At 40.8% G+C, this 26874-nt stretch overlaps 1 protein-coding gene across 4 annotated transcripts in view; it reads left to right on the plus strand.

The window, feature by feature from the left end:
* TET1 (tet methylcytosine dioxygenase 1) overlaps positions 1-26874 on the plus strand; it is a 115493-nt gene that overhangs the window by 73291 nt on the left and 15328 nt on the right. For 3 of the 4 annotated variants that reach the window (XM_060196037.1, XM_060196208.1, XM_060196147.1), the window contains 6 exons: positions 3857-3947; positions 4499-4592; positions 8267-8478; positions 16783-16933; positions 17242-17328; positions 23101-23190. In XM_060196037.1, the coding sequence (XP_060052020.1) occupies positions 3857-3947; positions 4499-4592; positions 8267-8478; positions 16783-16933; positions 17242-17328; positions 23101-23190 (725 nt within the window). The remainder of the gene's footprint in view (positions 1-3856; positions 3948-4498; positions 4593-8266; positions 8479-16782; positions 16934-17241; positions 17329-23100; positions 23191-26874) is intronic. The other variant, XM_016188598.2, reaches the window with a different exon arrangement.

The following is a 26874-nucleotide window of genomic DNA, read 5'->3' on the forward strand; positions in this document are numbered from 1 at the left end:
CGCTTTGCGCCATGTACGCTAACCCGCTGCGCTACCGCCTGACTCCTTTTATTTTTTAAATTTCTTTATTGGGGGGACTAAGATTATCATTTTCAAGACCCTTTCCTTTTATATAAAAATTCATCACAATGTAGAACTTAACACGACCTTTTATTCCTATTTATTTTTATTTATTTTTTTAATATTTATTTTCCCTTTTGCTGCCTTTGTTGCATAACATTGTTGTGGTTATTGATGTTGTTGTTGGATAGGAGAGCGAGAAATGAAGAGAAGAGGGGAAGACGGGGGTGGGGGGGGGAGAGAAAGACAGACACCTGCAGACCTGCTTCACCGCCTGTGAAGCGACTCCCCTGCAGGTGGGAAGCCGGGGACTGGAACCCGGATCCTTACGCCGGTCCTTGCGCTTTGTGCCACGTGCGCTTAACCCGCTGCGCCACTGCCCGGCTCCCTTATTCCTATTTATTTATGAGAGAAGGAGATTGAAGAGAAGCAGGGCATCACTCTGGCATCTGTAAAACTAGAGTCAGGACCTGGGGCCTCATTCTAGAGAGTCTATTGCTTAGTGCACCGCTTCAACACCTGAGGCTAAAGTGTAATTCTCGTGATCACTACCTGTGGGAATATTGTGTTCAATAGTAAGAGGAATACAAATCCCGACTCTTTATAAAACATGCCAAGTAGGACAATCATATCTAAAGGTTACAGCCCTTCCTTCCTTCCTTCCTTCCTTCCTTTCCTTCTTTCCTTCTTTCCTTCTTTCCTTCTACCATTATCTCTCTCGTCCCCTATCAGTATTTCTCTTTTCTGCTTTGGCTTGTCGTGTTAGTAGACAATCAATTTGGGATGTTTCCTGCCTCAAGAATGAAAGAATAATGAATTTCTCTCTCTTCTTCCTCTTCTTTTTTTTTTTTATTTCTTGTTTAAAAAATATTTTTATATCTATTTTCCCTTTTGTTGCCCTTGTTTTTTATTGTTGTTGCAGTTATTATTGTTGTTGTTATTGATATCATCCTTGTTAGATAGGACAGAGAGAAATGGAGAGAGGAAGGGAAGACGGGAGGGGAGAGATCGAGAGGGGGAGAGAAAGACACCTGCAGACTTGCTTCACCTCCTGTGAAGTGACTGCCCTGCAAGTAGGGAGCCAGGGGCTTGAACCGGGATCCTTAAGCGGGTCCTTGCGCTTTGCACCACGTGTGCTTAACCTGCTGTGCTATCACCTTACTCCCTCTTTTTCTTGTTTTAAATATTTATTTATTGGATAGACACAGCCAGAAACTGAGAAGGGAGGGGGTGCTAGGCAGAGAGACACCCGCAGCCCTGCTTCACCACTCCTGAAGTTTTCCCCCTGCAGGTGGGGACCAGGGACTCAAACCTGGGTCCTTACACACTGTAACATGTGCACTCAGCCAGGCGTGCCACCACCTGGTCCCTTTCTTTCTCTTCTTTAAATGTATTATTTATTTATTTATTTATTTTTAACAAAGGAAATACAGAGAGAAACCAAAGAACTACTCAGGTGTGGTTTATGACGGAACGGGGGACTGAATCTGGGACTTGAAAAGAGCATCAGGTCTGTCTTCCTCTCCCTCTCCATTTCTCTCTGCCCTATCTAACAACGATGATATCAATAACAACAATAATAACTACAACAATAAAAAGCAACACCGGCAACAAAAGGGAAAATAAATAAATATTAAAAAAAAAAAAAGAGCAGCAGGTTTGAAAATCTTTGATTTTTGACTTTTATGTCGTTGTTTGTTTATTTTTATGAGAAGACTACTCAATTCTGGTGTATAGTGGTACAGGGGATCGAACCCGGCACTTCAAATGAAAGTCTCTTGGATAACCATTGTACTATCTCCCCCACCCAGGGTAAAGAATTTGTGTTTTAGCAAAATAAGTATAACTAACCTCTAAATCAGGTTCCTCAAATCTAGCACTATGTGCATTTTATTCTTTATTTCTTTTCAGCCATTTTTTAAAATTTCTGATTAATAGTGGTTTACGAGATACTAAGTCTACGTGAATAAGGTTTACTTGACACTATATTCAGCACCAAAGAAAGGTCTGTGACTCCACCCTTCCAGTGGTAATCGAACAGTTGTCACCAAGCCTAGACACTGTTCGTTCATGTGTGTGTGTTTTCTTTTCTTTTCTTTTCTTTTCTTTTCTTTTCTTTTCTTTTCTTTTCTCTTCTCTTCTCTTCTTTTCTTTCTTTCTTTCTTTGTTTCTTTCTTTCTTTCTTTTCGTTTTTACATTTGAGATGGACTAATTATCTGTCACAGGGAGACTGTCTTTGTGTTGCTTTGTGGACTGCTGACTGGCATTCCGTGTCTCTATCTACTAGATAACACTATGCGGCAGACACATGTCTACTCAGTTATTAAACCAGAAATAGTGTCAAATTTTCTTTTGGGTGAAAAAAGGCACTGGTAGAGACCACTGTTGTACATAAAGAAAAACGGGGAGGGGGGGGCCGGTAGATAACAAAGAGACTCTCATGCCTGAGGCTCCAAAGTCCCAGGCTGAATCCCCCGTACCACCTTACGCCAGAGCTGAGCAGTGCTCTGGTAAAAAAAGAAAAATAAATAAATAATAAAGAAAAATAAGTTAAAACAGGGGAGTCGAGCCGTAGCACATCCAGCCGGTTAAACGCACGTGGTGCAAAGCACAAAGACCTGCATAATGATCCCGCGTTAAGCCCCTGTCTCCCCACCTGTGGGGAAGTCGCTTCACAAGCAGTGAAGCAAGTCTGCAGATGTGTCTTTTTCTCTCCCCCTCCTTTTTCTTCCCCTCCTCTCTCCATTTCTCTCTGTCCTATCCAACAACAACTACATCAGTAACAACAACAATAATAATTATAACAATAAAAAAACAAGAACAACAAAAGGGAATAAATAAATAAATATTTAAAATAAAGAAAATACTTTTTAAAAATACTGCAGAATTATTCCTAAATTATATTTGATCCTTAATTAAAATATTTAAATAGTATCATTTTAATATAGTTACTGTCTGGCCAGACATTCACTCCCCAGTAATTCTAGGTAGATATGATCCTAAGAAATTGAGTTAAAAATAGTTTTGTAAAAAAGAAACATAATTCTAACAGTACAGAAATATGATCTAGTGCCATAAATAGTCACACACCCTTTGTAGCTAGAAACCTGGAACAATTTATTAATTGAAGTAACATTTTTACTGACTTTAATCATTTTGAATTTGTGAAATTTAAATGTTTGAAAGCATGCCTTTTTTCTTATAAAAAAATGATTTCACCTCATTTATTACATTAAAAAATAAACAAGAGATATGAATATAGAAATGACCCACATCTTAGTTTTGTTTTTCTTACTCTTAAGTCTCAGAGCCAGAGTAAATTATGAATAGAATGCAAGTATCAAGTTATGTTGCAGGGCCTGTTGTCTTGGACTTGAATTTTTTTAAAAAATATTTATTTATTCCCTTTTGATGCCCTTGTTGTAGTTATTATTGTTGTTGTAGATTTTATCATTGTTGGATAAGAAAGAAAGAAATGGAGAGAGGAGAGGAAGACAGAGAGGGGGAGAGAAAGAGACACCTGCAGACCTGCTTCACCGCCTGTGAAGCGACCCCCCTGCAGGTGGGGAGCCGGGGGCTCGAACCAGGATCCTTACTCCAGTCCTTGTGCTTGGCACCACCTGCGCTTAACTTGCTGCACTACCACCTGACTCCCTGGACTTGAATTCTTAAAGCTTACCAAAACATTATCTATTCATTGTTCTTAATTTAACTAAAAATAAGTCAAAAGTAGTTCCTTCTTGCCCCTATGCAATTCTGTAACATTTTGGATCTAATAATCTTATTCCTTTCACAGATCGAGTTACACAAAAAGACAAAGGCCCATATTATACACATCTTGGAGCAGGACCAAGTGTGGCTGCTATCAGGGAAATCATGGAGAATAGGTGAGGAAATAATATTTCCCTGTTGAAATCATGTATTTCTATGGACACTACTCCACACAGAGAAACTAGCTCTGGGAGCAAACATGAGGTGAACGGATAGCCTTCAGGAGTCTGAGTTGGGTGTTTCTCATGCCTGGGAAGAAAAGAGTGTTCTGATGGCCATGCTAAATCACTTATCACATGAGTTGTTGAGGATACAACCAACCACACACAATGCAAGGCTATCTTTGTAAAACTCAGACGTATTTATTTTTATGTTGGCGTATTTACAGAGGCATAGTTCAAAGTTGCTGACATCAACACTGCATTCACATCCCTTTTGACTTTCTTGAGCCAGGCAATTTTAAGAGTGAACTTTAAGATAAGCCAAGGGGATAGGATAATATAAAAATCTCTGCCAAATGAAAGTCAATGTCTAACAAAGGCAAGTGATAAGCAGTCGTTGATATTTGTACTGTGAATCTATATCCGTCAGATAATCACAATCCTGTAAGTTAATGGCTTTAAATTTATATTACATGTATTTTCCCTTTGCTGTGTTTTTGACTCAGGTTTGGTCAAAAAGGAGATGCAGTAAGGATAGAAGAAGTAGTATATACAGGAAAAGAAGGGAGAAGTTCTCATGGTTGTCCAGTTGCTAAGTGGGTAAGTATTTTGTTTTCATACATTTTTCCAAACAAATTTATTCCTTCATTAAGACATGAACTAGAAGCACACTTGTTTTCATTACTCCCTGGAAAATTAGAAGTAAATTCTGTTTGCCTGGTTTTTTTTTTTTTTCTTAAGTACTATAGTAATTTTTTAAGAGGAATCAATTGACTTTTATTTATTTATTTTTACTTTTTAAAATATTTATTCCTTTTTGTTGCCCTTGTTTTATTGTTGTAGTTACTGATGTTGTTGTTTGGATAGGACAAAGAGAAATGGAGAGAGGAGGGAAGACAGAGAGGGGAGAGAAAGACAGACACCTGCAGACCTGCTTCACCACTTGTGAAGCGACTCCCCTGCAGGTGGGGAGCCAGGGGCTCGAACCTGGATCCTTATGCCGATCCTTGAGTTTTGCACCACCTGTGCTTAACATGCTATGCTACCGTCCAACTCCCACTTTTTATTATGTTTAAATACCCATATTTATGTTAACACAAGGCTGACTGCTACCTGGTAGGTAACATAGTGATACACCTGTGGGCCACCAAACATGAAGTCTTAGATTTCATGCCTGGCACCATGTATGCCTGGGTTGATGCTGTAAACTTTTCCTTTCTCTGTTGTGAAATAAATCAGATAAATCTGCACTGCTCAGCTCTGTCTCATGGTGACACCGGACATTTAATCTGGGTCCTTCAGAGCTTTAAGCATTAAAGTCTTTTCATAACAATTAAGCTATCTCCCCAACCTGTTTATTTGTTAACATGGGGGTGGGGGTGGGAGAAGGGAAGAAGGGTCTAGAGGAATGTCTCTGATAGTGTTGATACCAGGAATCGAACGTAGGACTCCATGTCTAGTCTTTTAGAGGCCGGGCAGTGGTGCACCGGATTATGAGCACATAGTACGAAGCGCAAGGACAAGCGCTGTGAGCCAGGTTTGAGCCCCTGGCTCCCCACCTGCAGGGGGCGTCGCCTCACAAGCAGTGAAGGAGATCCACAGGTGTCTGTCTCTCTCCCTATCTCCCCTTCCCCTCTCAATTTCTCTCTGTCCTATCCAATAGGAAGAAAGGAAGGGAGGGAGGGAGGGAAGGAAGGAAGGAAAGAAAGAGTTTTAATGTGGTCCCGGAGGTGGTGCAATGGATAAAGTGTTGGACTCTCAAACTGAGGCCCTGAGTTTAATCCCCCGCAGCACATCTACCAGAGTGATGTCTGGTTCTTTCTCTCTCTCTCTCTCCCCTCCTAAACCTCTCACTAATAAATAAATAAAATATTTAAAAAAGAAGTTTTAGAGACCATTCAGTCATTCAATGCAGTTGTAGTAGACAGCATAGACAAACTGCGCGGTGCACCCATTTCCATCTTTTATAGATTACTGTCTTCTAAAGTTCGTTCCATATCAGTATTCATAGGGGCATCATAATGAAGATAGTACAAGATAGACAGTAAATGGAAAAAAAATAATTTCGAGTTCGGCACTGGTACACCCGGTTAAGTGCACATAGGACTAAGCTCAAGGGCCTGCACAAGGATCCAGGTATATATTGCCTCCAGTGTTACACTGGGGCTCAGTGCCTGCACTACTAAACCACCTCTCCTGTGGCCATTTTTTCCATTTTTTTGATAGGACACAGATTGTTGAGGTGCGGGGAATATAGAGAGGGAGAGAAAGACACCTGCACATCTGCTTCACCGCTTGAGAAGCAACCTCCTGCAGGTAAAGAGCTAGCCATGCGCCTGTCCTTGCACTTCTTACTATGTGCACTTAACCCTAGGCCTCCAACAAATAATATTCAAATATATATATTCCCTTTTGTTGCCCTTGTTGTATTTTATTGTTGTGGTGGTTATTATTGTTGTTGTTATTGATGTCATCGTTGTTGGATAGGACAGAGAGAAATGGAGGGTGAGACAGACACCTGCAAACCCGTTTCACCGCCTGTGAAGCGACTCCCCTACAGGTGGGAAGTTGGGGGCTCAAACTGGGATCCTTACACAGGTCCTTGCTCTAACATTTTATGTTATTTTTAATGAGAACATTGCTTTTAAAAAATATAAATATAAAGGTTTTTTTAATATTTATTTTGTTTATTTTCCTTTTGTTGCCCTTGTTGTTTTATTGTTATAGTTGTTATTGTTGTTATTGATATCGTCGTTGTTGGATAGGACAGAGAGAAATGGAGAGAGGAGGGGGAGAGAAAGATAGACACCTGCAGACCTGCTTCACCGCCTGTGAAGCGACTCCCCTGCAGGTGGGGAGCCGTGGGCTTGAACGGGGATCCTTACACAGGTTCTTGTGCTTTGCGTTACGTGCACTTAACCCGCTGCGCTACCGTCGACTCCCCAAGTATATTTTTTTATATTTCATTTTAATTAGAGGGCTCACTTGGATAATGTGTTGCTTTGTCATGTTTGTGACCCAGGTCACAGCCCAGCCCTCACTCTATTGAAGGAATCTTTGGTGCTGTCTCTGTTCCTTTGTTAAGAAAATATTTGGGGAGTTGGGCAGTAGCGCAGCGGGTTAAGCACACGTGGCTCAGCGCAGTGATCAGTGTAAGAAAATATTTGGGGTGGGGGCGGTGATGGCGCACCGCATTAAGTACACATAGGACCAAACACAAGTACCCGAATAAGGATCCTCATTCGAGTCCCGGGCTCCCTACATGGTCTACATGAATCTCTCTCCTTCTCCATCGCCCCTTTCCCTCCCCCCACAATTTCTGTCATATCCAGTAAAATGAAAAAAAAAAAGTCTCCAGGAGCAGTGGATTTATAGTGCTGGCAAAGAGGCCCAGCGATATCCCAGGAGAGAAAAAAAAAAAAGGGTTTTTTTATGGGACAGAGAGGCTGAGATAAAGATAGACTAGAGCAGTCCTCTGCTCTATTTAATGGTGGTGCTGGTGACTGAACATGAGACTTCATGTTTAAGAGCCTAATGCTTTATTTACTGCAAAACCTCCCAGAATGCTAAATTAAATATATTCATTTCTTTCTTTCTTCTTCTTCTTCTTTTTTTTAATCAGAGAACTGCATAACTCTGGTTTATAGTGGTGCAGGGGCTTGAACATCAGACTTTGGAGCCTCAAGCATGAAAGTCTCTTTGCATAACAATTATGCTATCTACTCTCCCCAAATAATTATTTCTTAAAAGAGTCTAATATTTTCCCTTGTTTTTATTGTTGTTGTAGTTATTTATTGTTGTTATTGATGTCATCATTGTTGGATAGGACAGAGAGAAATGGAGAGAGGAGGAGAAGACAAAGAAGGGAGAGAAAGATAGACACCTGCAGACCTGCTTCACTTCCTGTGAAGCCACCCCCCTTCAGGTGGGATACCAGGGGCTCAAACCGGATCTGTATGCCAGTCCTTGCGCTTTGCGCCACATGTGCTTGACCCACTACTCGACCTCCTAAAAAGTCTAATTTTCTAGTTGCTAATAAGAGATAGAGATAGAGAGAAGCCACACTGTTGGGTTGTCAGAAAAATCATGACTCATATTTACCCAGAAAAACATCGAAAAATACAAAATGACTTTCCAGGCAATCTAGTATCTCTGCTGGGGTGAGACTTATAGCCCTGTACTTAAGAGTTCACTTTCTATAGGAGTATGCACAGTATTGAAGCTGATTTTTGTTTTGTTTGTTTTTCATAATGAAATATACTCTGCTTTCACAGGTTTTACGAAGAAGCAGTGAAGAAGAGAAAGTTCTGTGTTTGGTTCGGCAGCGTCCAAGCCATCACTGTTCAACAGCTGTGATCGTGGTGCTCATCATGGTGTGGGAAGGCATTCCTCTTCCCATGGCTGACAGCTTATACTCACAGCTTACAGAAAGCCTGAAGTCATACAATGGCCACCCCACGGACCGAAGATGCACCCTAAATGAAAAGTAATCAAATTTTGTTTCTCACTGCTTTGCTATACAGACCTCTCACTATGACGATAGCTTTACTCCTAAGTATGTAATATGGGATAATAGGACTTTAAGTATTGTGGAACTTAAAAGAAAGAAGGTTCCTTTAATGAGAGACTTGACTTCATACTCAATTAGACCATTATATAGTAGTCTCCTTTAGAATATTCTTTTTTGGGGGGTTGGGCGGTAGCGCAACGGGTTAAACGCACATGGCACAAAGCGCAAGGACCGGCGTAAGGATCCCGGTTCATGCCCCCGGCTCCCCATCTGCAGGGGAGTCGCTTCACAGGTGGTGAAGCAGGTCTGCAGGTGTCTGTCTTTCTCTCCTCCTCTCTGTCTTCCCCTCCTCTCTCCATTTCTCTCTGTCCTATCCAACACTGAACGACATCAACAACAACAATAATAACCACAACAACACTACAACAACAAGGGCAACAAAAGGGGGAAAAATAGCCTCCAGGAGCAGTGGATTCATGGTGCAGGTAGGGAGCCCCAGCAATAACCCTGGGGGCAAAAAAAAGAACATTCTTTTTTTTTTTTCTTGTTTTTTTTTTGGTTTTTGGCTTGTTTTTGTTTCTTTCTTAGGTGCCTGATTCCACTCTCTCCTGGGAGTGTGGAGTAGAGGGATTTTTCTTTTCTTTTTTTAAAATAAATTTCTTTTTATTTTGATTTTTTAATATTTATTTATTCCCTTTTGTTGCCCTTGTTTTATTGTTGTTGTAGTTATTATTGTTGTTGTTATATTGATGTCTTCGTTGTTGGATAGCACAGAGAGAAATGGAGAGAGGAGGGGGAGAGAAAGACACCTGCAGATCTGCTTCACCGCCTGTGAAGCGACGCCCCTGCAGGTGGGGAGCTGAGGTCTCGAACCCGCATCCTTATGCCGTCCTTGCGCTTCACGCCAAATTCGCTTAACCTGTGAAAGGACTCCCCTGCTTGTGGGGAGCCGGGGGCTCGAACGGGGATCCTTAGACTGGTCCTTGCGCTTCGCGCTGCGTGCGCTACCGCCAGAATCCCGGCAAACAATTTTTAACACTGTGAGTGCTCAACAATCACAGGAGTGTTGTAGAGAAGTGTTAGAGTTTGGAAGGAGACTGGGACTCCAGTCTCAGGTTGCAATAGGTCCTATACTCCAGAGAAGTCTGGCCAGGTGTGGAATGGCTATAAAGAAGGGCAGTCTGTGGTCACTGAAATGGCTCAGGTAAATCGTGGTGTGCGGCTTTGCCACATGTGTGGCGCAGGCTCCAACCAGTCCCCACTGAATTGGAAGAAGCTGCATTTGTTGTGGTCTCTTCCTCCTCTCCTCCCACTCCCCCTCTCTTTCCCTCTCCCACTCTCACTTCTTTTCCCTCTCCCTATCTGTCTCTGTGAATGGGTGTGGGATCATTGTGGCCCCTATATCACTTTTTCCCCTTTCTTTCTTTCTTTTCCCTTTCTTTTTTTCTTTTCTCTTTCTTTCTTTCTTTCTTTCTTTTTTTTGGCTAGAGACATAGAGAAGTTGTTCTGGAAGGGGAATGGAGATGGAGAGTGAGACAGAGCGATATCTGCAGCACTGCTCATGAAGCTTGCCAAGCTTTCCACCTGTGCGTGGATCCCAAGTCTTTATCCTGGGTCTTTGTACATGCTAATCTTTGCTTACTTCTCAGCCACCACTGCCTGGCCCCCCACCAGTATATTATAATTAGAATTATTGGTGCGTGGGTGTGGGCATAGCTTCTCATCACACCCTGATCGGGCTCTCTCGGCAAGATACTTTCTTCCTGAAACAAGGTCCTTTTCCACCATCATAGACCATGACCCAATGCCACTCCATCCCACCCTTTGCTTTGATGCAGTTCACTACACCCAGTCCAAAGCTGACTTGGTGTTTTCCCTTACTGTCCTTGTTTCTTAAGATCCACCTATAAGAAGACATGGACAGAATCTTTACTAATTTAAAATGTATGATGTATTTATGGCGGTGGGTAGAGAGAACCAGAGCATCACTGGTACATGCAGTGCCAGTGCTTAAGTTGGCACTTTCATTCTTGACTCTAAGGTTTATTCACTGCAGCTACTCCCAGGTTGCTTGCTGGCACAGTTCTTCTGGCACTGGTCTGATAATTTGCTTTCCAGCATTACTATTCTTTATGAGCGTCTCATAGTCAGCACTCTTCACTTTTAAAAAAAGAAAAGAAAAAAAGAAAAATCCCTCTACTCCACACTCCCAGGAGAGTGCTCCTCTCAGACTTGCCCCTAGCAATTCTGATACTATAGAGGCTGAATTCCAATGTAATTTCCACTGGTGTTGCTCAGACAAGTTTGGAGAGATCTCAGTGACACCTACCCAGTTTATAGCCTAGAGTGTCATGCCTTTCACTTCAGCATTGTATGGGTGTCGGATTATAATAGAATTGGACTGCCGAACCTGCTCACAGCATCCTCCGCAAACTTTTCTTTTCTTTTCCCTTTTCTTTTTCTTTCTTTCCTTCTCTTCTCTTCTCTTTTCATTCTTTTCTTTTAAGATTGTTTTACTGAGAGGTTAATGGCTTACAATAGAGTTATTGACACATGGGTGCAATTTCTCATCTCCCTGTGATGGTATTTGCAGAGCATTCTCACCCCCATTTAAGATCTTTTCCACTATTATGCACCAGGATGCCAGGCCCTTGTCCACTCCTTCTTTTCCCCTCCTTTCCCAGGGTCTTTTAATTTTGTGCGATACAAAAAGTTTCTTTCTTGCTAAGTGTTTTTATTATTTCCACTATGAGTGAATGCTGTCCTTTTGATCCTTACTATGGAAGTTTGTCTCAGTGGGTTTTAGGTCTGTTTCTATGCAAGTCTTTGCACATTTTGAGGTAACATTGCTGTGATTACAGAAAGATTTGGTTGATTTGTTTGTACCTGTGCAGTGATGTTTACTAATGGTGCTGGAGACTGAGCCTGGGAACGCTGGTGCCTTTCTATATCGCCCCTATCTGCCTCCCCTGCAGGCAGTCACAGGTTCTCCCCATTTGACCTTCTTGGTCCTTACTTTAATGTCTCTATCATGTCTTTTTTTTTTTTTTTAAATATTTATTTATTTATTTATTCCCTTTTGTTGCCCTTGTTTTATTGTTGTAGTTATTATTATTATTATCATCATCTCCAGCTCCACTTATACAAGAGCTGAACAGTGTCTTCATTAACAAAGAATATAGATAGATAAATAAATAAATAAATAAATAAAGGAGATAGCATATGGCTATGCAAACAGACTAATGCCTGAGGCTCTAAGGTCCCATGCGTAATCCTCCATACCACCATAAGCCAGTGTCTGAGCAGTAGTCTGGTGTCAAAAAATAAGAAATAAATCAACTAATTTAAAAAGTCATTGTCTTCTCCCCCTTTTTTCTTTGTAATGTTTTTGAATAATTTTTTCATTGGATAAAGACAGAGAAATTGAGAGAGGAAGAGAAGATAGATTGGTAGAGAGAGACAGAGAGACACCCGCAGCCCTGCTCTACCTCTTTGAAGCTTTCCCCCTACAGGTGGGACCAGGGGCTTGAACCTGGGTTCTTGTGCACTGTAATGTGAGTTCTTAATCAGATGGAGTATTGCCCCCCCCCTTTTTATAATATCTTTTAAATTATTTTTATTGGGCGGATAGATTGCATAGTGGTTATGGAAGGAGAAATTCTCCAAAGTCCCAAACTTAATCCCACACATCACTATAAGCTAGAGCTGAGCAGTGCTCTAGTATAAAAGAATATATATTTTAATATCGTTATTGGAGCTATTGTTGTCTTATCTGTTTTTTACACAGTTAAAGATACTCATAACTTTATTCTCAAATTTTCTGTTTTAATTTACTGGTTTCTAAACTGTATTTTAATTCATTACATAAATACTCCTAGGAGTTTGAGCTCTGTATAAACCATAACCACAGGAGTATATATTACTTCCTTGGTTTCATATGTTTGTAGTGTACACACTTGCCAATTTCCTGAGTGAAATAGGCTTTCTGTTCAATTTCATTTTACTTTTTGACATTCAAGCCCTTTTAAAAGAACAGTGTGACTTTATATGTACAAATATATAGCCATCCAATACTGGAGAATAATTTATCTGTCATTTTACATTAAAAAGGATGTTAAATATGACTTTTTATTTCTCTCTTCAGACATCCACTAATCAACAGGTTGTGTCTATTTCAGATCTGTTTTTTTCCCTATATACTAGGATTTACAAACATTTTAACTAAGGCAGATCTACATCCTGCTCATACCCATTCTCCCCCCTTCCTTTTCTTTTCTTTTCTTTCCTTTCTTCCTTAGAATTATTTATATTGGGGAGTGAGGGATAGGGAACAGCACAGTAGAGTGCTCATATTACCATGTGTGTGGACTCAGGTTCAAGCCCCCAGTCCTCATCTGCAAGGGAGACACTTCATGAGTGGTGGGGCAGTGCTGCAGGTGCCTCTATCTGCCTTATTCTCTTCCTTCTCCCTTTCTGTTGTACTTTGTCTACCAGAAAAGAATGAAAAATTTAAAAGGGGGACCTCTACTGCTATGGTAACCTCCTATGTGCATCTAGCTTCAGTAATAACCCTAGTGTGCCAACCACCCCTCACCCCCCAAAAAAGTGTGTGTGTTTTATGCAACCCAAGAGGTAGCCTAGTGGATATATCATTGGATGCTCAAGCATTGGGTCCTGGGTTCAATCCTGGCAATACATATGCCATCGTAAATTTTTTGGTCTCTTTCTACCTCTTCCAGATTGATATTTTAAAATTATTTATTTATGCGAGGCAGGAAGGCAAGAGCGAATTAGAACCCATATTCTGAGTACTTTTTTTCTCTCTCCTTTGAAAGAAAAAATGTGTGTGTGTGTATCACTATTTTATACAGTAGAGCACAGAGAAATTGAGGGGGGAGGAGAAAACAGAGGAAGAAAGACACCTGCAGACCTGCTTCACCACTGCTGCAGGTGGGCACCACCAGCTCCTTATGCATGACCACATGTGCGTTTACCACCCAACCCCCTAAACTTTCTTTTTTAAAAATATCGTTTATTTATTTATTTTGCATTGGGACAGAAATGAGCGGATATTGGGGAGATACAGAGAGAGAGTGACACATGCAGTACTGCTTTACTGCTAGGGAAGCTTTTCGCTACAGATGGGAACCAGGGCCTTGAACCTGAATTCTTTGCACAGTGTAACCTGTGCACTCAACCAGGTGTGCCACCACATGGACCCCAGACGTTTAAAAATTACCTATTTTCTGAGAGTCAGACGGTAGCGCAGCGGGTTAAGCACACGTGGCGTGAAGTGCAAGGACCAGCGGAAGGATCCCGGTTAAAGCCCCTGCCTTCTCACCTGCGGGGGAATCGCATCACAGGCGGTGAAGCAGGTCTGCAGGTGTCTGTCTTTCTCTCCCCCTCTCTGTCTTCCCCTCCTCTCTCCATTTCTATCCGTTCTAACAATCATGACATCAATAACAACAACAATAAAAAAAGGGCAACAAAAGGGAAAAGTAAGTAAATTTTAAAAAATAGATATTTTCTCTTCTGTGCAGGTTAGTCCAGAGTTTTTCTCATATCTCTCTCTGTTTCAAATTATTTTAAACAAAACATTATTGTTTTTAAAATATAATTTATTATTAGAAAGAGACAGAAATTGAGAGCAGAGTAGGAAATAGAGATGGAGGGAGAGAGAGAGAGAGAGAGAGAAAGACAGACAGAAGACTTGCTGCTCTGCTTCACTACTGCTTACCCTGCAGGTGGGTAACTTGAATCTGGGTTCTTGTGCACCATAATGTGAGCACTTAGCCAGGTGTGCTACTACCTGCCTCTCCCTTTTCTTATTTTATTTTATTTTGACCAGAGCACTGATCAGCTCTGGCTTATGGTGGTGCAGGGGATTGAATGGACTTCGGAGCCTCAGGCATGACAGTTTGTTTGCATAACCATTATGCTATCTACCCCTGCCCCCTTTTGTCATTTTTCTACATCAAACCTACAATGCCACTTTTCTTTTCATTTATTTATTTATTCCCTTTTGTTGCCCTTGTTTTATTGTTGCAGTAATTATTGTTGTTCTTATTGATGTCTTTGTTGTTGGATAGGACAGAGAGATATGGAGAGAGGAGGGGAGGGCAGAGGGGGAAAGATAGACACCTGCAGACCTGCTTCACTGCTTGTGAAGCGACTACCAAGCAGGTGGGGAAGCAGGGGCTCAAACCGGGATACTTAACTCCAGTCCTTGTGCTTTGCACCGCCTGCGCTTGACTTGCTGCACTACCGCCGGACTCCCCGACGTCACTTTTCATGTGAATCTTCCCTAAATAAATCTAATCTTGTACCCTCCTCCCACCGAAAGAGAAAAGACACTTAATTTATTATTTTTTTTCCTCTTAGAATTGAACATTAATTTAGAGAAGGTAAGGACTGGAAAGGAGAGGACGACATACATCACGCAGATATATAAAATTGGGGTGGGGAGGCAAAGTCTGAAGGGGACCCTCACTTAGCTTTCTTTCCCTAGCCAATGTCCCATTCGGCTCTTTTTACGTGCAGTGCTAGTAGTGAAAACTGCAGCCTCTCAAGGACCGGTGATGTTTGCCAACTTTGTATTTTCTCCTCACCCCTAAACATTTTATTTAAAAATTTAGTTAGGTGGCACAGTGCATAAACAATTGGAATTTCAAACATAATGTCGTGAATTTGATTCACAGATTAACAGGTGGCACTTTGTCTCTTTCAAATAAGAAATTGTAAATATTTAGGGGAAAAACATAGTTAGCACAGTGACTACAATATTGGACTGATAATCCTGAGGTCCTGAGTTTCATCTCTGGCATAGTATGTGCCTGCCTGTGATGCCCTCTTTGTCTTTTTTTTTTTTTTAATGGTTTGGTTTTTCTCAGGTATACTTTCTATTGTTTACACTATTGACAAAAGAAATTTTAATGCAGGAAACATTTATTTACTTTCATTTTTTTATTTTAATGTGAGAGACTAAGAAGAAGACCAGAGTGGTCCAGGAGGTGGCACAGTGGTAAAGCTTTGGACTCTCAAGCATGAGGTCCTGAGTTCGATCCCTGGCAGCACATGTGCCAGAGTGATGTCGGGTTCTTTCTCTCCGCCTATCTTTCTCATAAATGAATAAAATCTTTAGAAAAAAAAAAAAAAAGGAGAAGAAGAAGACCAGAGGACTGCTCATCTCTGGCTCACTGTGATTGATCCTGTGACCTGGGTGCCTCTAGTAGTAACGTCTGTTGCATAATTATTCTGCTGTCTCCCCAGTCCAACACTACTAAGTTAAATAATCTAATAGATGTGTTGAATCAGTGTACTAACCATTTGCACTCTCTTTTCCAGAGTGGTACTGTGGTTGTGTTATCCATGCCAGCACTGCATACTTTCCCTACCCTTCTCGCCTCACTCCCTCCGTCTTTTTTCCTTTGCAAGGACTCAGACATAAGTGCTTTCACTATGCTACTGCTCGTAGGCTAACTAAATTGATGTATTAATCAGAGAGGTAAGAATTGAGAAAAAGGGCTGAGGAGACAGCATTATGTTTATATATAAGATTTTCATGCTTGAGGCTTTGTGGTCCCAGGTTCAATCCCCAGGACCATCATAAGCCAGAGTTAAGCAGTGCTTTGTGGGTTTTTTTCCTCTCACTTCCCCAACCTTCCTCCTTCTATTACATTAAAAAAAAAAAAATTAAAAGAAAAATAAAAACTATATATGTAAAAAATAGAACTGATAACCTTGTATCACTCTCACACAGGCAATGAATGCTTGGGTTCATATTTAGGACCACACAATTGCTGCCCTCGGCTGAACCATCTCCCATGCTGCCTCCTTCCTCCTGTCCCCCATTCAGATAAACGGAGAGGGAGGAAATACTCTAATCCATTGGCTCCCCATGTAGTGATGGGCCTCTAACTTGAGCCATGTGTCTACATTTACCCTACTTCATTAACTATTTCTCTGACCCTCCCCAGCTTGATTTTTTATTTTCATTCTTTTCTTTTGAGACAGGGACACTAGCCAGGGCAGGTAGAGACAGACAGAGAGGTAAGAGACCGTAGCACTGTTTCCATCATTCACGAACTTTCCCCAAGTACTATTCATGGTGACCCCATGTCATGGTGTGGTCCAAACCCAGGCTCTATGCCCAAACAGGTGTGTGTGTCAGATGGGTTGGCTTTCTCCTGATCCCTGTCTGTAGATTTAAAATGTCGTGACTTCTGTCTGAGGTGTTATCCTGCTTTCTCAGTTCATTCCCTTGCAATTACCATCTTACAGTCGGACCTGCACATGTCAAGGGATGGATCCAGAGACTTGTGGAGCTTCATTTTCTTTTGGATGTTCGTGGAGTATGTATTTCAATGGCTGCAAATTTGGTAGAAGCCCACGTCCCAGAAGATTTAGAATCGATCCAAGCTCTCCCTTACATGTAAGTGTTCTTTTTTTTTTTTTATTAAACAATGAATACATAAATACATTCCTTTAAATATTTAAACAGAAAATGTTTAAATTCACTGATGATAGAAACAATATAAGCAAATAGTTTCCTATTTTAAATAAGTTAGGAAAAACCTTTAGGTATCTACCCAATCTCCAATTATCCCTGGATTCCTCCTCCCTTTCCCTAGAGAAAGTTATTATGAAAATAACCTAGAATTCTAAACTCAGCCAAAGTTCAAAGATTAAAGAAAACCATTTGCCAACATTTCAAAGACTCAGAAAGTTTACTACCCACAGACCTACTATGAAAGAATCACTAGCGGGCGTAATCCAGAAAGAAGATTTATGAAACCGGAACGAGTCTGTCCGGGACAACAGGCCGTGGTGAGCAAAGAAATTAGTCAACCTTACTGTTAAGTTGAAATAAGTTGAGTACTTACACTTTTCATTAAAATAATACCTTATAATTCCATACTCTTTTAACAACGTAGAGGTGGGAAGGGGGGGGCACCATGAGGAATAAAGTTACGTTTTTCTATGCTTTCTTTGGAGTGGGGAGACTTTCCTCTTTTTTTTCTTTTCTTTCTTTTTTTATTTTAAGATTTTAGATACTAACTCTGAGATCAGTGTTTTTCAAACTTTGAGCTATGACCACAAGTAAAAATTATTTTATATTACAAACCAATACATACATACATATATATATATAAACATATATATATATGTATATATATATATATATATATATATATATATATATATATATATATACACACACACTCAACTTTACATGTAAGTAATTCACAGTATCAGGGAACAACTTATCCATGTATCTCTCTAAGATTACATTAGAAAGTTAATGGTAATGATATATATATTTATTGTCAAGAATTTCTATGAAACAGTCTAAAATTTTCATATAATTTCACTATATTTTTGAATTGCTAATTTGACCAACTATATTTATCACAGAACTAGTGAGTCATGACTCACAGCTTGGAAAACACTGCTCTAGATGTTAGAAAAACACACATTTAAGCTAATATATGTTTGAAATTTTGTGTAGGTAAACAAAATAGAATATATAATGTATAGCTTTTAATTTTGGTAAAATCATTTTCAAAAGGAGACCCCCTCGAATCAACAGTGTTTAAAAGTCATTAAGATTCAGGATAAATAATATGCACTATAAATTAAAGACAATTATTATTAATCCAGCTATATATTTAATTCATCTTCTTTAAAAGCTCAGAATTAATAATGTTCTCTTTAAAGAGATAATTTAGATGGTCCCTGCTATGGGCACTAAGTAATTAAATTACTCAACATTTGTCCCTTGAAATTTTATTGCTATATATGAAGCCTAACATGAAATATAATGAACCTTTAGTGAAGCTAATACAAATCATACTTTGTCACATAGGAAAGAGGTGGCGCAGTGGATAAAATGTTGATCTCTCAAGCATGAGGTCCTGAGTTCAATCCCCAGCAGCACATGTACCAGAGTGATGTCTGGTTCTTTCAACTCTTCTATCCTTCTCATTAATAAATAAATACAATATTTAAAAAAAAAAAAAAAAAGGAAAGAAAGAGGTGCCATGTTCACAGATGGAGACTATGGTAACAAAATGTCATCTTAAAAAATCCAGTTTTTCCTAAATTATATATAGTGTACCTATTAGTATACAACTATATGAGCAATATGACATGGTTTCAAATATTTACTCTCTAGTAAAATTTTTATGTATTTTTATAGGACACAGGACGGTATCTCACTGGGTTAAATGCACATAATGCGGAGTGCTAGGACTGGGGCAAGGGTCCTAGTTAAAGCACCAAGCTCCCCACCCACAGGGAGGTTGCTTCGCAAGATGTGAAGCAGGTCTGCAGATCTCTTTTCTTTCTCTCCCCCTTTCTATCTTCCCCATCTCTCTCAATTTCTCTCTGTCCTTTCCAACAGTAATAGCAACAACAACAATGGAGAAAAGATGCCTGCCAGGAAAAGTGGATTCGTAGTGTGGCATTAATCCCCAGCCATATCCTCGGAGACAAAGATTTTATATATAAATATATATAGTACAGGGAGGCCAGAGGTTATGCATATGGTTACTCGGACATATCACAGTGAGCAAGGATCCCGAGCCCCTCGCTGCTCACCTGCCGGGGTATCACTTCTAAAGTGGTGAAGCAGTTCTGCAGATGTCTTTCTCTCCCTTCTATCTCCACTCTCCTCTCAGTTTTTCTGTCTTATCAAAAAGAAACAGAAAGTGAAAGGACAGGGTAAATAGCATAATGGTTATGCAAAGAGACTTTCATGTCTGAGGCTCCAAAGTTCCAGGTTCAGTCCCCCATAACATCATAACCCAGTGCTCTGATTAAAAAAAGGAAAATAAAAAAAAAAAGAATTATAGAAAGAGGAAAAAAATTGCTGCTGTGAGCAGTGGATCCATAATGTAGGCACTAAACCCCAGCGATAACCCTGGTGACTATATATATATATATCGCTGGGGTTTAGTATATATATATAAAATATGAGGTCAAGTTTTTACTGTTTTATGAGATCAGTTTTTCCTAAAAGTTACCGTTTATAACAAATAACTTATGTATAGTACTTATAACACAGGAAGAAGCAATGTTCATTTCCAGTATCTTCAGAAGGAAAGTATGCAGCTCAGAAGGCAAGGGTAAAGAAGGTGCAGTCTTGTAAACTGTGTCTAGAATTTTGATATATTATGAAATGATTGAAGAAGGAGAGAATCTTACAACATCTTCTGTCTGGCTGCTCTTAGATCAAAATTGGCCAAGAATGATGTAAGCAAGACTATTAAAATAACCCAGGAAAGGTTAGCAATAATTGTTAGTGACAGAGGAAGTGGTTCGTGTATTTGATTGTTACAGAGATTTTTAAACATTAGATGATGGTGCTACCTCTCACCATACAGTATGCTACAACAGAACCAGTTTTGTGGCAAGTAGGTTATGAATTCACTTTTTTTCTTCAGTGAATTCACTTTTTTTTTCCATCTTTTTTTATTCCCTTTTGTTGCCCTTGTTTTTTTATAATTGTTATTGATATTATCATTGTTGGATAGGACAGAGAGAAATGGAGAGAGGAGGGGAAGAGAGAGGGCAAGAGAAAGATAGACACCTGCTGACCTGCTTCAACTTCTTGTGAAGTGACTCTCCTGCTGATGGGGAGCCAGGGGCTCAAACCTGGATCCTTAGGCCCGTCCTTGCGCTTTGTGCCACCTGCGCTTAACCCGCTACACTACCACCCTGGGAGATATTTTTTTAAGAATTGATTTTTTTAATTAGCTTTATTTATGGATAGAAACAGCCAGAAATAAATATCAAAGGGGGTGATAGAGAGGGAGGGAGACAGAGAGACATCTGCAACATTGCTTCAGCATTGCCAAAGCTTTCTCTCTGCAGGTGGGGATTGGGTTCTTGAACCCATGTCCTTATACATTGTATCACGTGTGCCCAACAAGGTAAGCTGCAATCTGGGCCCGATACTTTCACACAGTAGTTTAGATTTTTTCTTTAATATATATATATTGATAACTTTATTTCCCATTATCCTAGCACAACAAAAGAAAGACCAGAGGAATAGTCAGGGTAATAAAGAAATGCATTGAGCAGTTCGAGCCCCCAGCTCCCCACCTGCAGGGGCGTTGCTTCACAAGTGGTGAAGCAAGTCTGCAGGTGTCTATCTTCTTTTTTTTTTTTAATTTTTTTTATTATCTTTATTTATTGGATAGAGACAGCCAGCAATCAAGAGGAAAGGGGTTGATAGAGAGGGAGAGAGACAGAGAGACACCTGCAGCCCTGCTTCACCCCTCATGAAGCTTTCCCTCTGCAGGTAGGGACCGGGGGCTCGAACCCGGGTCCTTGCGCATTGTAATACATGCGTTCAACCAGATGTGCCACCACCCGTCCCCAGGTGTCTATCTTTCTCTCCCACTCTGTCTTCCTCTCCTCTCTCCTTTTCTCTCTGGCCTATCCAACAATGATGACATCAACAACAATAATAACTACAACAACAATAAAAATCAAGGGCAATAAAAGGGAAAATAAATAAATAAATAACCTTTGAGATGCTGGAGTCTCACTCCTGCATGATTTCACCACCTCCCTGACTGCTTTATTCAGTGTCACAGACCAAGAGGTTTTCCATAGCACCAGGGCTTCCCGCACGGGCTATGGCAATTCTAGGTGGGACCAGTGCTGAAACTCTGGCCTCACACATGACACAGCATCCACCGAGCCAGGTGAAGTATCTTCCAACTTGCTGATAGCTTTTTGAAAAAGATTTGTTTATTCCCTTGACAGAAAGAGAGAGAGAGGAGAAGGAGAGTGTACTGCTCTGGCACGTGCTATGCTGGGACTGCAACTCAGGATTTTATCATTATCAGACCAGTAACCTAGTCACTACACTGGCTGAAAATTTTTTTTGAATTATATAATCTTGTCATAACCATTTTCCTTTTAAAAAACCTTTGTGCAGAATTTTGATGTGACATTACAGCTATCACATCCTCATTATTTGGAGCTACTATGATGACAGAAAGAACCCTATAGTTCTATTTATTTATTTATTTTTATGATTTTTTAATATTTATTTTCCTTTTTGTTGCCTTGTTTTTATTGCTGTAGTTATTATTATCGTTACTGATGTCGTCATTGTTAGACAGGACAGAAAGAAATGGAGAGTGGGAGAAAAAGACAGACACCTGCAGACCTGTGAAGCGACTCCCTGCAGGTGGGGAGCTGGGGGTTCGAACCAGCAACCTTACACCGGTCCTTGCACTTCGTGCTATTGAGCTACCGCCCAACTCCCAAACCTCTAGATTTATAACACCTATTTCTCTCCACACATGTAAACCTCATGGTGTAAGTTGTGTTGCATGAAGTTGCTCTGCATCTCTTTTACAGAAATTTACTGGGAAGGTAGCATAATGGTTATGCAAAAGACCTTTAGTGCGGGGGGCCCGCAGGGGCCATTGGGTTTAGGCGCAATTAGTACGAGACAGAAGGACACGGCAGAAGGGTACGCGCAAGGTGTGGGTTCAAGACCTGCACTCCCTGTAATGGGGTTGCTTCTCAAGCTGTGAAACAAGTCTGCAGGTATCTTCCTCTTCTCTCAGTTTCTCTCTGTCCTATGCAACAACAACAGTAACAACAATGGTGGTGGGGTGGGGAAAGGCCGCCAGGAGCAGTGGATTCATAGTGCAGGCACCGAGCCCCAGTGATAGCCCTGGCAGGGGAAAACATAAAGACCTTTAATGCCTAAGGCTCCCAGGTCTCAGGTTCAGTCCCCAGCACCATCATAACCCAGAGCTAGCAGTGCTCTGGTCTCTCTCTGTATCTATCTTTCTGTATCTCACTTTCATAGATAGATAAATAAAGTATTTATGAGTGGGGGCAGTTGATACTGTACCTCGTGGAGAACACACTTTACAGTGCGTAAGGGTCCAGGTACAAGCTCCTGGTCTGAACGTGCAGTGGAAAAGCTGCAGGTGTTTTCTTGTCTCTTTCCCTCTACCTCTCCTCCTACTCTCTCAATTTTTCTCTTTCTCTATCCAATAATAAAGACAGTTTTAAAAAATTACAGTACTCTCTCAAAAAACGTTTTTGTAAGATTTTATTTATTAATAGGAAAGAAAGGAAGAGAGAAAGAAGCAGACATCACTCTGGTACATGTGCTGCCCTGCGGGCATGGAAATGGAGGCCTCATATTTGAGAGTCCACTGTGCCACCTCCTGGACACTCAAGATTATTTCCTTTGCTGGTTTCCTTTGCCAGTTTGCTCCCTGGAGCCTCATCTTCATTTAGTTAAAGTGCTAATAATATGAATAAGTATAAATATTATTTGTATTTTAGCTGTGTGAGCAGTTTTATAACTTACCTCACGAGAACACTTACATTTGTAATTAACATATAACATAAAATTCACTCCCAAAGACTAACCTAATACTCAACCATGACTAGCAGCGTAGATTTTCAAAATACTCGTTACATTTCCTGTGGCAGCTGTTCCATTCTGGTAAGTATGAATTGTGCTTCAGCCACATAGCGGCAATAATTCATGACTCACTTTAATAACTTAAACTCCCATGTCATGAAACAACTTTTATGAACTGTTTTTTCCTATAGGAAAAGCACCTTGAAGATAATTTACAGAGTTTGGCTAATCAATTAGCTCCAGTTTATAAGCAGTATGCTCCAGTTGCCTATCAAAACCAGGTATGTTTGAGTTTTTTCTGGGTGCTTTTTTTTTTTTTTTAATATTGTATTTATTTATTTTGGATAGAGACAGAAGAAATTAGGAGGAAAGAAGAGGCTAGAGAGAGAGAGAGAAAGAGAGCCACTTACAGCACTGCTTCACCACTTGTGTAGCTTCCTCCCTGCAGGGGGGACCAGAGGCTTGAACCTGGTTCATTGCACACTGTTACATGTGTGCTCAACCAGGTGTGCCATGACTTAGCCCTCTGGCGTGGCTTTAAAAAAAAAAAAGAAGAAGGAGGCTGGTGAGATAGCATAATTGTTATGCAAACGAATTTCAGCTTCAGGCTCCAAGGTCTCAGGTTCAATCCTAGGCACCTTTATAAACCAGAGATGAGCAGTACTCTGGTAAAAGTAAATAGTACTTTCAAAAGTAAACAACAACAAAAAAACAAATTTGTTGCTTCTTCCCTGCCCTGCCCTTCTCCTCCCCTCTTCTTCCTTTCTCCTGCCCCTCCTCTTTTCTTGCCCTTCCCTGCCATCCCCTCCCCTGCCCTTCACCAGACCACTGCTCAGCGTGGGTTATGGTGATCTGGGTAACTCAGCCTGGAACATCAGGCATGAGAATCTGGGTAACTCAGCCTGGGACCTGGAACATCAGGCATGAGAATCTGTTTCCATAACCATTATGTTATCTCCCCTGCACCCCTATAAATTTTCTTTATTTGGGAGCTTGGTTTATGCAGGATGGATCCACTGCTACCAGTGGAGATTTCCAATTTTTTTGTTTTTATTATTACATTTTTTTTCAATTTGACTAGATAGAGGAAACATTGATAAGAGAAGCAGGAACTAGGAAGGGAGAAAGAGACGTGCTGCACTGGTGTACCACTTGTGAAGCTTCTCCCTGCAGCTGGAGAGAAGTTATTGGTATTGATGTCATTGTTAGATATGATGGAGAGAGGAGAAGACTGAGAGGGGTGGAGAGAAAGATAGGCGCCTGCAGACCTGCTTCACTTCTTGTGAAGCGACTCCTCTGCGGGTGGGGAGCCAGGGGCTTGAACCGGGATCCTTACGCCGGTCCTTGAACTTTGCCTTATATGTGCTTATGTACCAGAGTGATGTCTGGTTCTTCTGCTCTCTCTCCACCTATCTTTCTCATTAATAACATACAAATAAAATATTTTTAAAATCTTTAAAATTTTTTTAATTGGGGCCGGGTGGTGGCGCACCTGGTTGAGCGCACGTATTACAACACACAAGGACCTGGATTCGAGCCCCCAGTCATCAGCCTGCAGGGGGAAAGCTTTGTGAGTGGTGAATCAGTGCTGCAGGTGTCTGCCTCTGTCTCTGTCTCTCTCCTCTATCACCCTTTTCCCTCTTGATTTCTGGATGTCTCTATCCAATAAATAAAGAGTAAAAAATTTTTTTTAAATATTTTTAATTAAAAAGGAGATCTTCATTATTGTTATCATATTCAAAATAATCTCAAACATGTTAAGGGATGTAGATGTTAATTAACCTTCTATGGTAATCACTGTGTAATGCTTGTATATATCAAATCACTACATTATATAAGTTAAAGTATACACATGCTACATATCAATATCGCAGTAATGTTGGATTTTTTCCTTTTAATTTATTTAATGGGGGATTAATGCTTTACATTTGATAGTAAATACAATAGTTTTACGTGCATAACATTTCTCAGTTTTCCACATAACAATACAACCCCCGCTAGGTCCTCTGTCATCCTTTTCCAGGACCTGGACTCTTCCTCCATCCACACCAGAGTCTTTCACTTTGATGCAACACACCAACTCCAGTTCAGGTTCTAACTGTGTTTTCTTTTCTGATCTTGTTTTTTAACTTTTGCCTGTGAGTGAGATCATACCAAGAGCCCTGCTTAACTCTGTTTTTGTTGTTGTTGTTGTTGTTATTTTTGTTGTAGTTATTTTGTTATTGGATAGGACAGAGAGAAATGGATAGAGATGGGGAAGACAGAGAGGGGGAGAGGAAGATAGATACCTACAGACCTGTTTGACCGCCTGTGAAGCCACCCCCCTGTATGTAGAGAGCGGGGGGGGGGGGGCGGGGGGGGGGGGCTTGAACTGGGATCCTTAAGCCAGTCCTAGCGCTTTGCGCCAAGTGCAATTAACCTGTTACACTACTGCCCGACTCCCAGCTCTGTTTTCTTTTAATATTTATATATTTATTCTCTTTTTTGTTGCCCTTGTTTTTAATTTTTGTAGTTGTTATTGTTGTTATTGATTTCGTTGTTGTTGGATAGGACAGAGAAATGGAGAGAGATGGGGAAGAAAGAGAGGGAGAGAGAAAGACACCTGTACACCTGGTTTACTCTGCCTGTGACTCAACTACCCAGGTGGGGAGCCAGGGGCTTGAACAGGATTCCATAGCTAGTCCTTGCGCTTTGCACCATGTGTGCTTAACCCATTGCACTACTGCCCGATTCCCCCAGCTCTGTTTTTTATGGTTATGCCATGGACTGAACCTGGGAACTCAGAACATCAGGCATGAAAGTCTTTTTGCATAACCATTATGCTGTCTCTTCCAGTCTGAGACCTTGTTTTTTATTAATTTATTTAGTTCTTAAGACCAGTTTAATATTAAAGTCTAGTGGGTTATCTTTATATATCTCAGTCTGAGAAAACTTTTTAAAAAATTTTTATTTATTCCCTTGTGTTGCCCTTGTTTTTATTGTTGTAGTTATTATTGTTGTTGTTATTGATTGTTCTTATTGTCATTGTTATTGGATAGGACAGAGAGAAATGGAGAGAGGAGGGGAAGACAGAGAGGGGGAGAGAAAGACAGGCACCTGCAGACCTGCTTCACCGCCTGTGAAGCGACTCCCCTGCAGGTGAGGAGCCGGGGGCTCGAACAGGGATCCCTACTCCGGCCCTTGTTCTGTGCCACGTGGGCTTAACCCGTGCTACCGCCGGACTCCCCTGAGAAAACTTTTTTAAAATGATTTATTTATGTATAACTGGATCGAGGCAGAGAAACTGATAGAGGAGTGAAAGAGACAGAGAGACACCTGCAGCTCTGCTTTACCACTCCTAAAGCTTTCCCCTCTGTGGGGAGGGATCAGGGTCTTGAACCTGCATCTTAGTGCACTGTAATTTGTGTTCTTAACCAAGTGTACCACTGCTGGACCCTGAGAGAATTTTTTTGAATGTAAAGGCTTTTACAAAATATTAATGATTTTCAAACTTATAAGATATAGGGGCATGGCCAGACTTCCCTGGATTGAAGACCCAACCAATGTGTCCTGGAGCTCAGCTTCCCCAGAGCCCCACCCTACTAGGGAAAGAGAGAGGCAGACTGGGAGTATGGACCGACCAGTCAACGCCCATGTTCAGCGGGGAAGCAATTACAGAAGCCAGACCTTCCACCTTCTGCAACCCTCAATGACCCTGGGTCCATGCTCCCAGAGGGATAGAAAAAAAAAAAAAAGAATCTTATCATGGACCTGTACCGAGATCCATGAGGATAAAAAAAAAAAAAAAAAAAAAGATATAGGGGCATGACTCCACCTTTCCCATGACCAGAATTCTGTCTCCCCCTTCCCTCTATTGGTAACTCCATTAGTTCTCCCAAGATCACAGATATCAGATATGGGCTCACTATTATTTATATCACTATATTTTTATATATTTTCCCATTGTATCCTATGATCCTGCCTTC

Source organism: Erinaceus europaeus, chromosome 1 (genome assembly GCF_950295315.1).
Source record: "Erinaceus europaeus chromosome 1, mEriEur2.1, whole genome shotgun sequence".
Classification (NCBI taxonomy): domain Eukaryota; kingdom Metazoa; phylum Chordata; class Mammalia; order Eulipotyphla; family Erinaceidae; genus Erinaceus; species Erinaceus europaeus.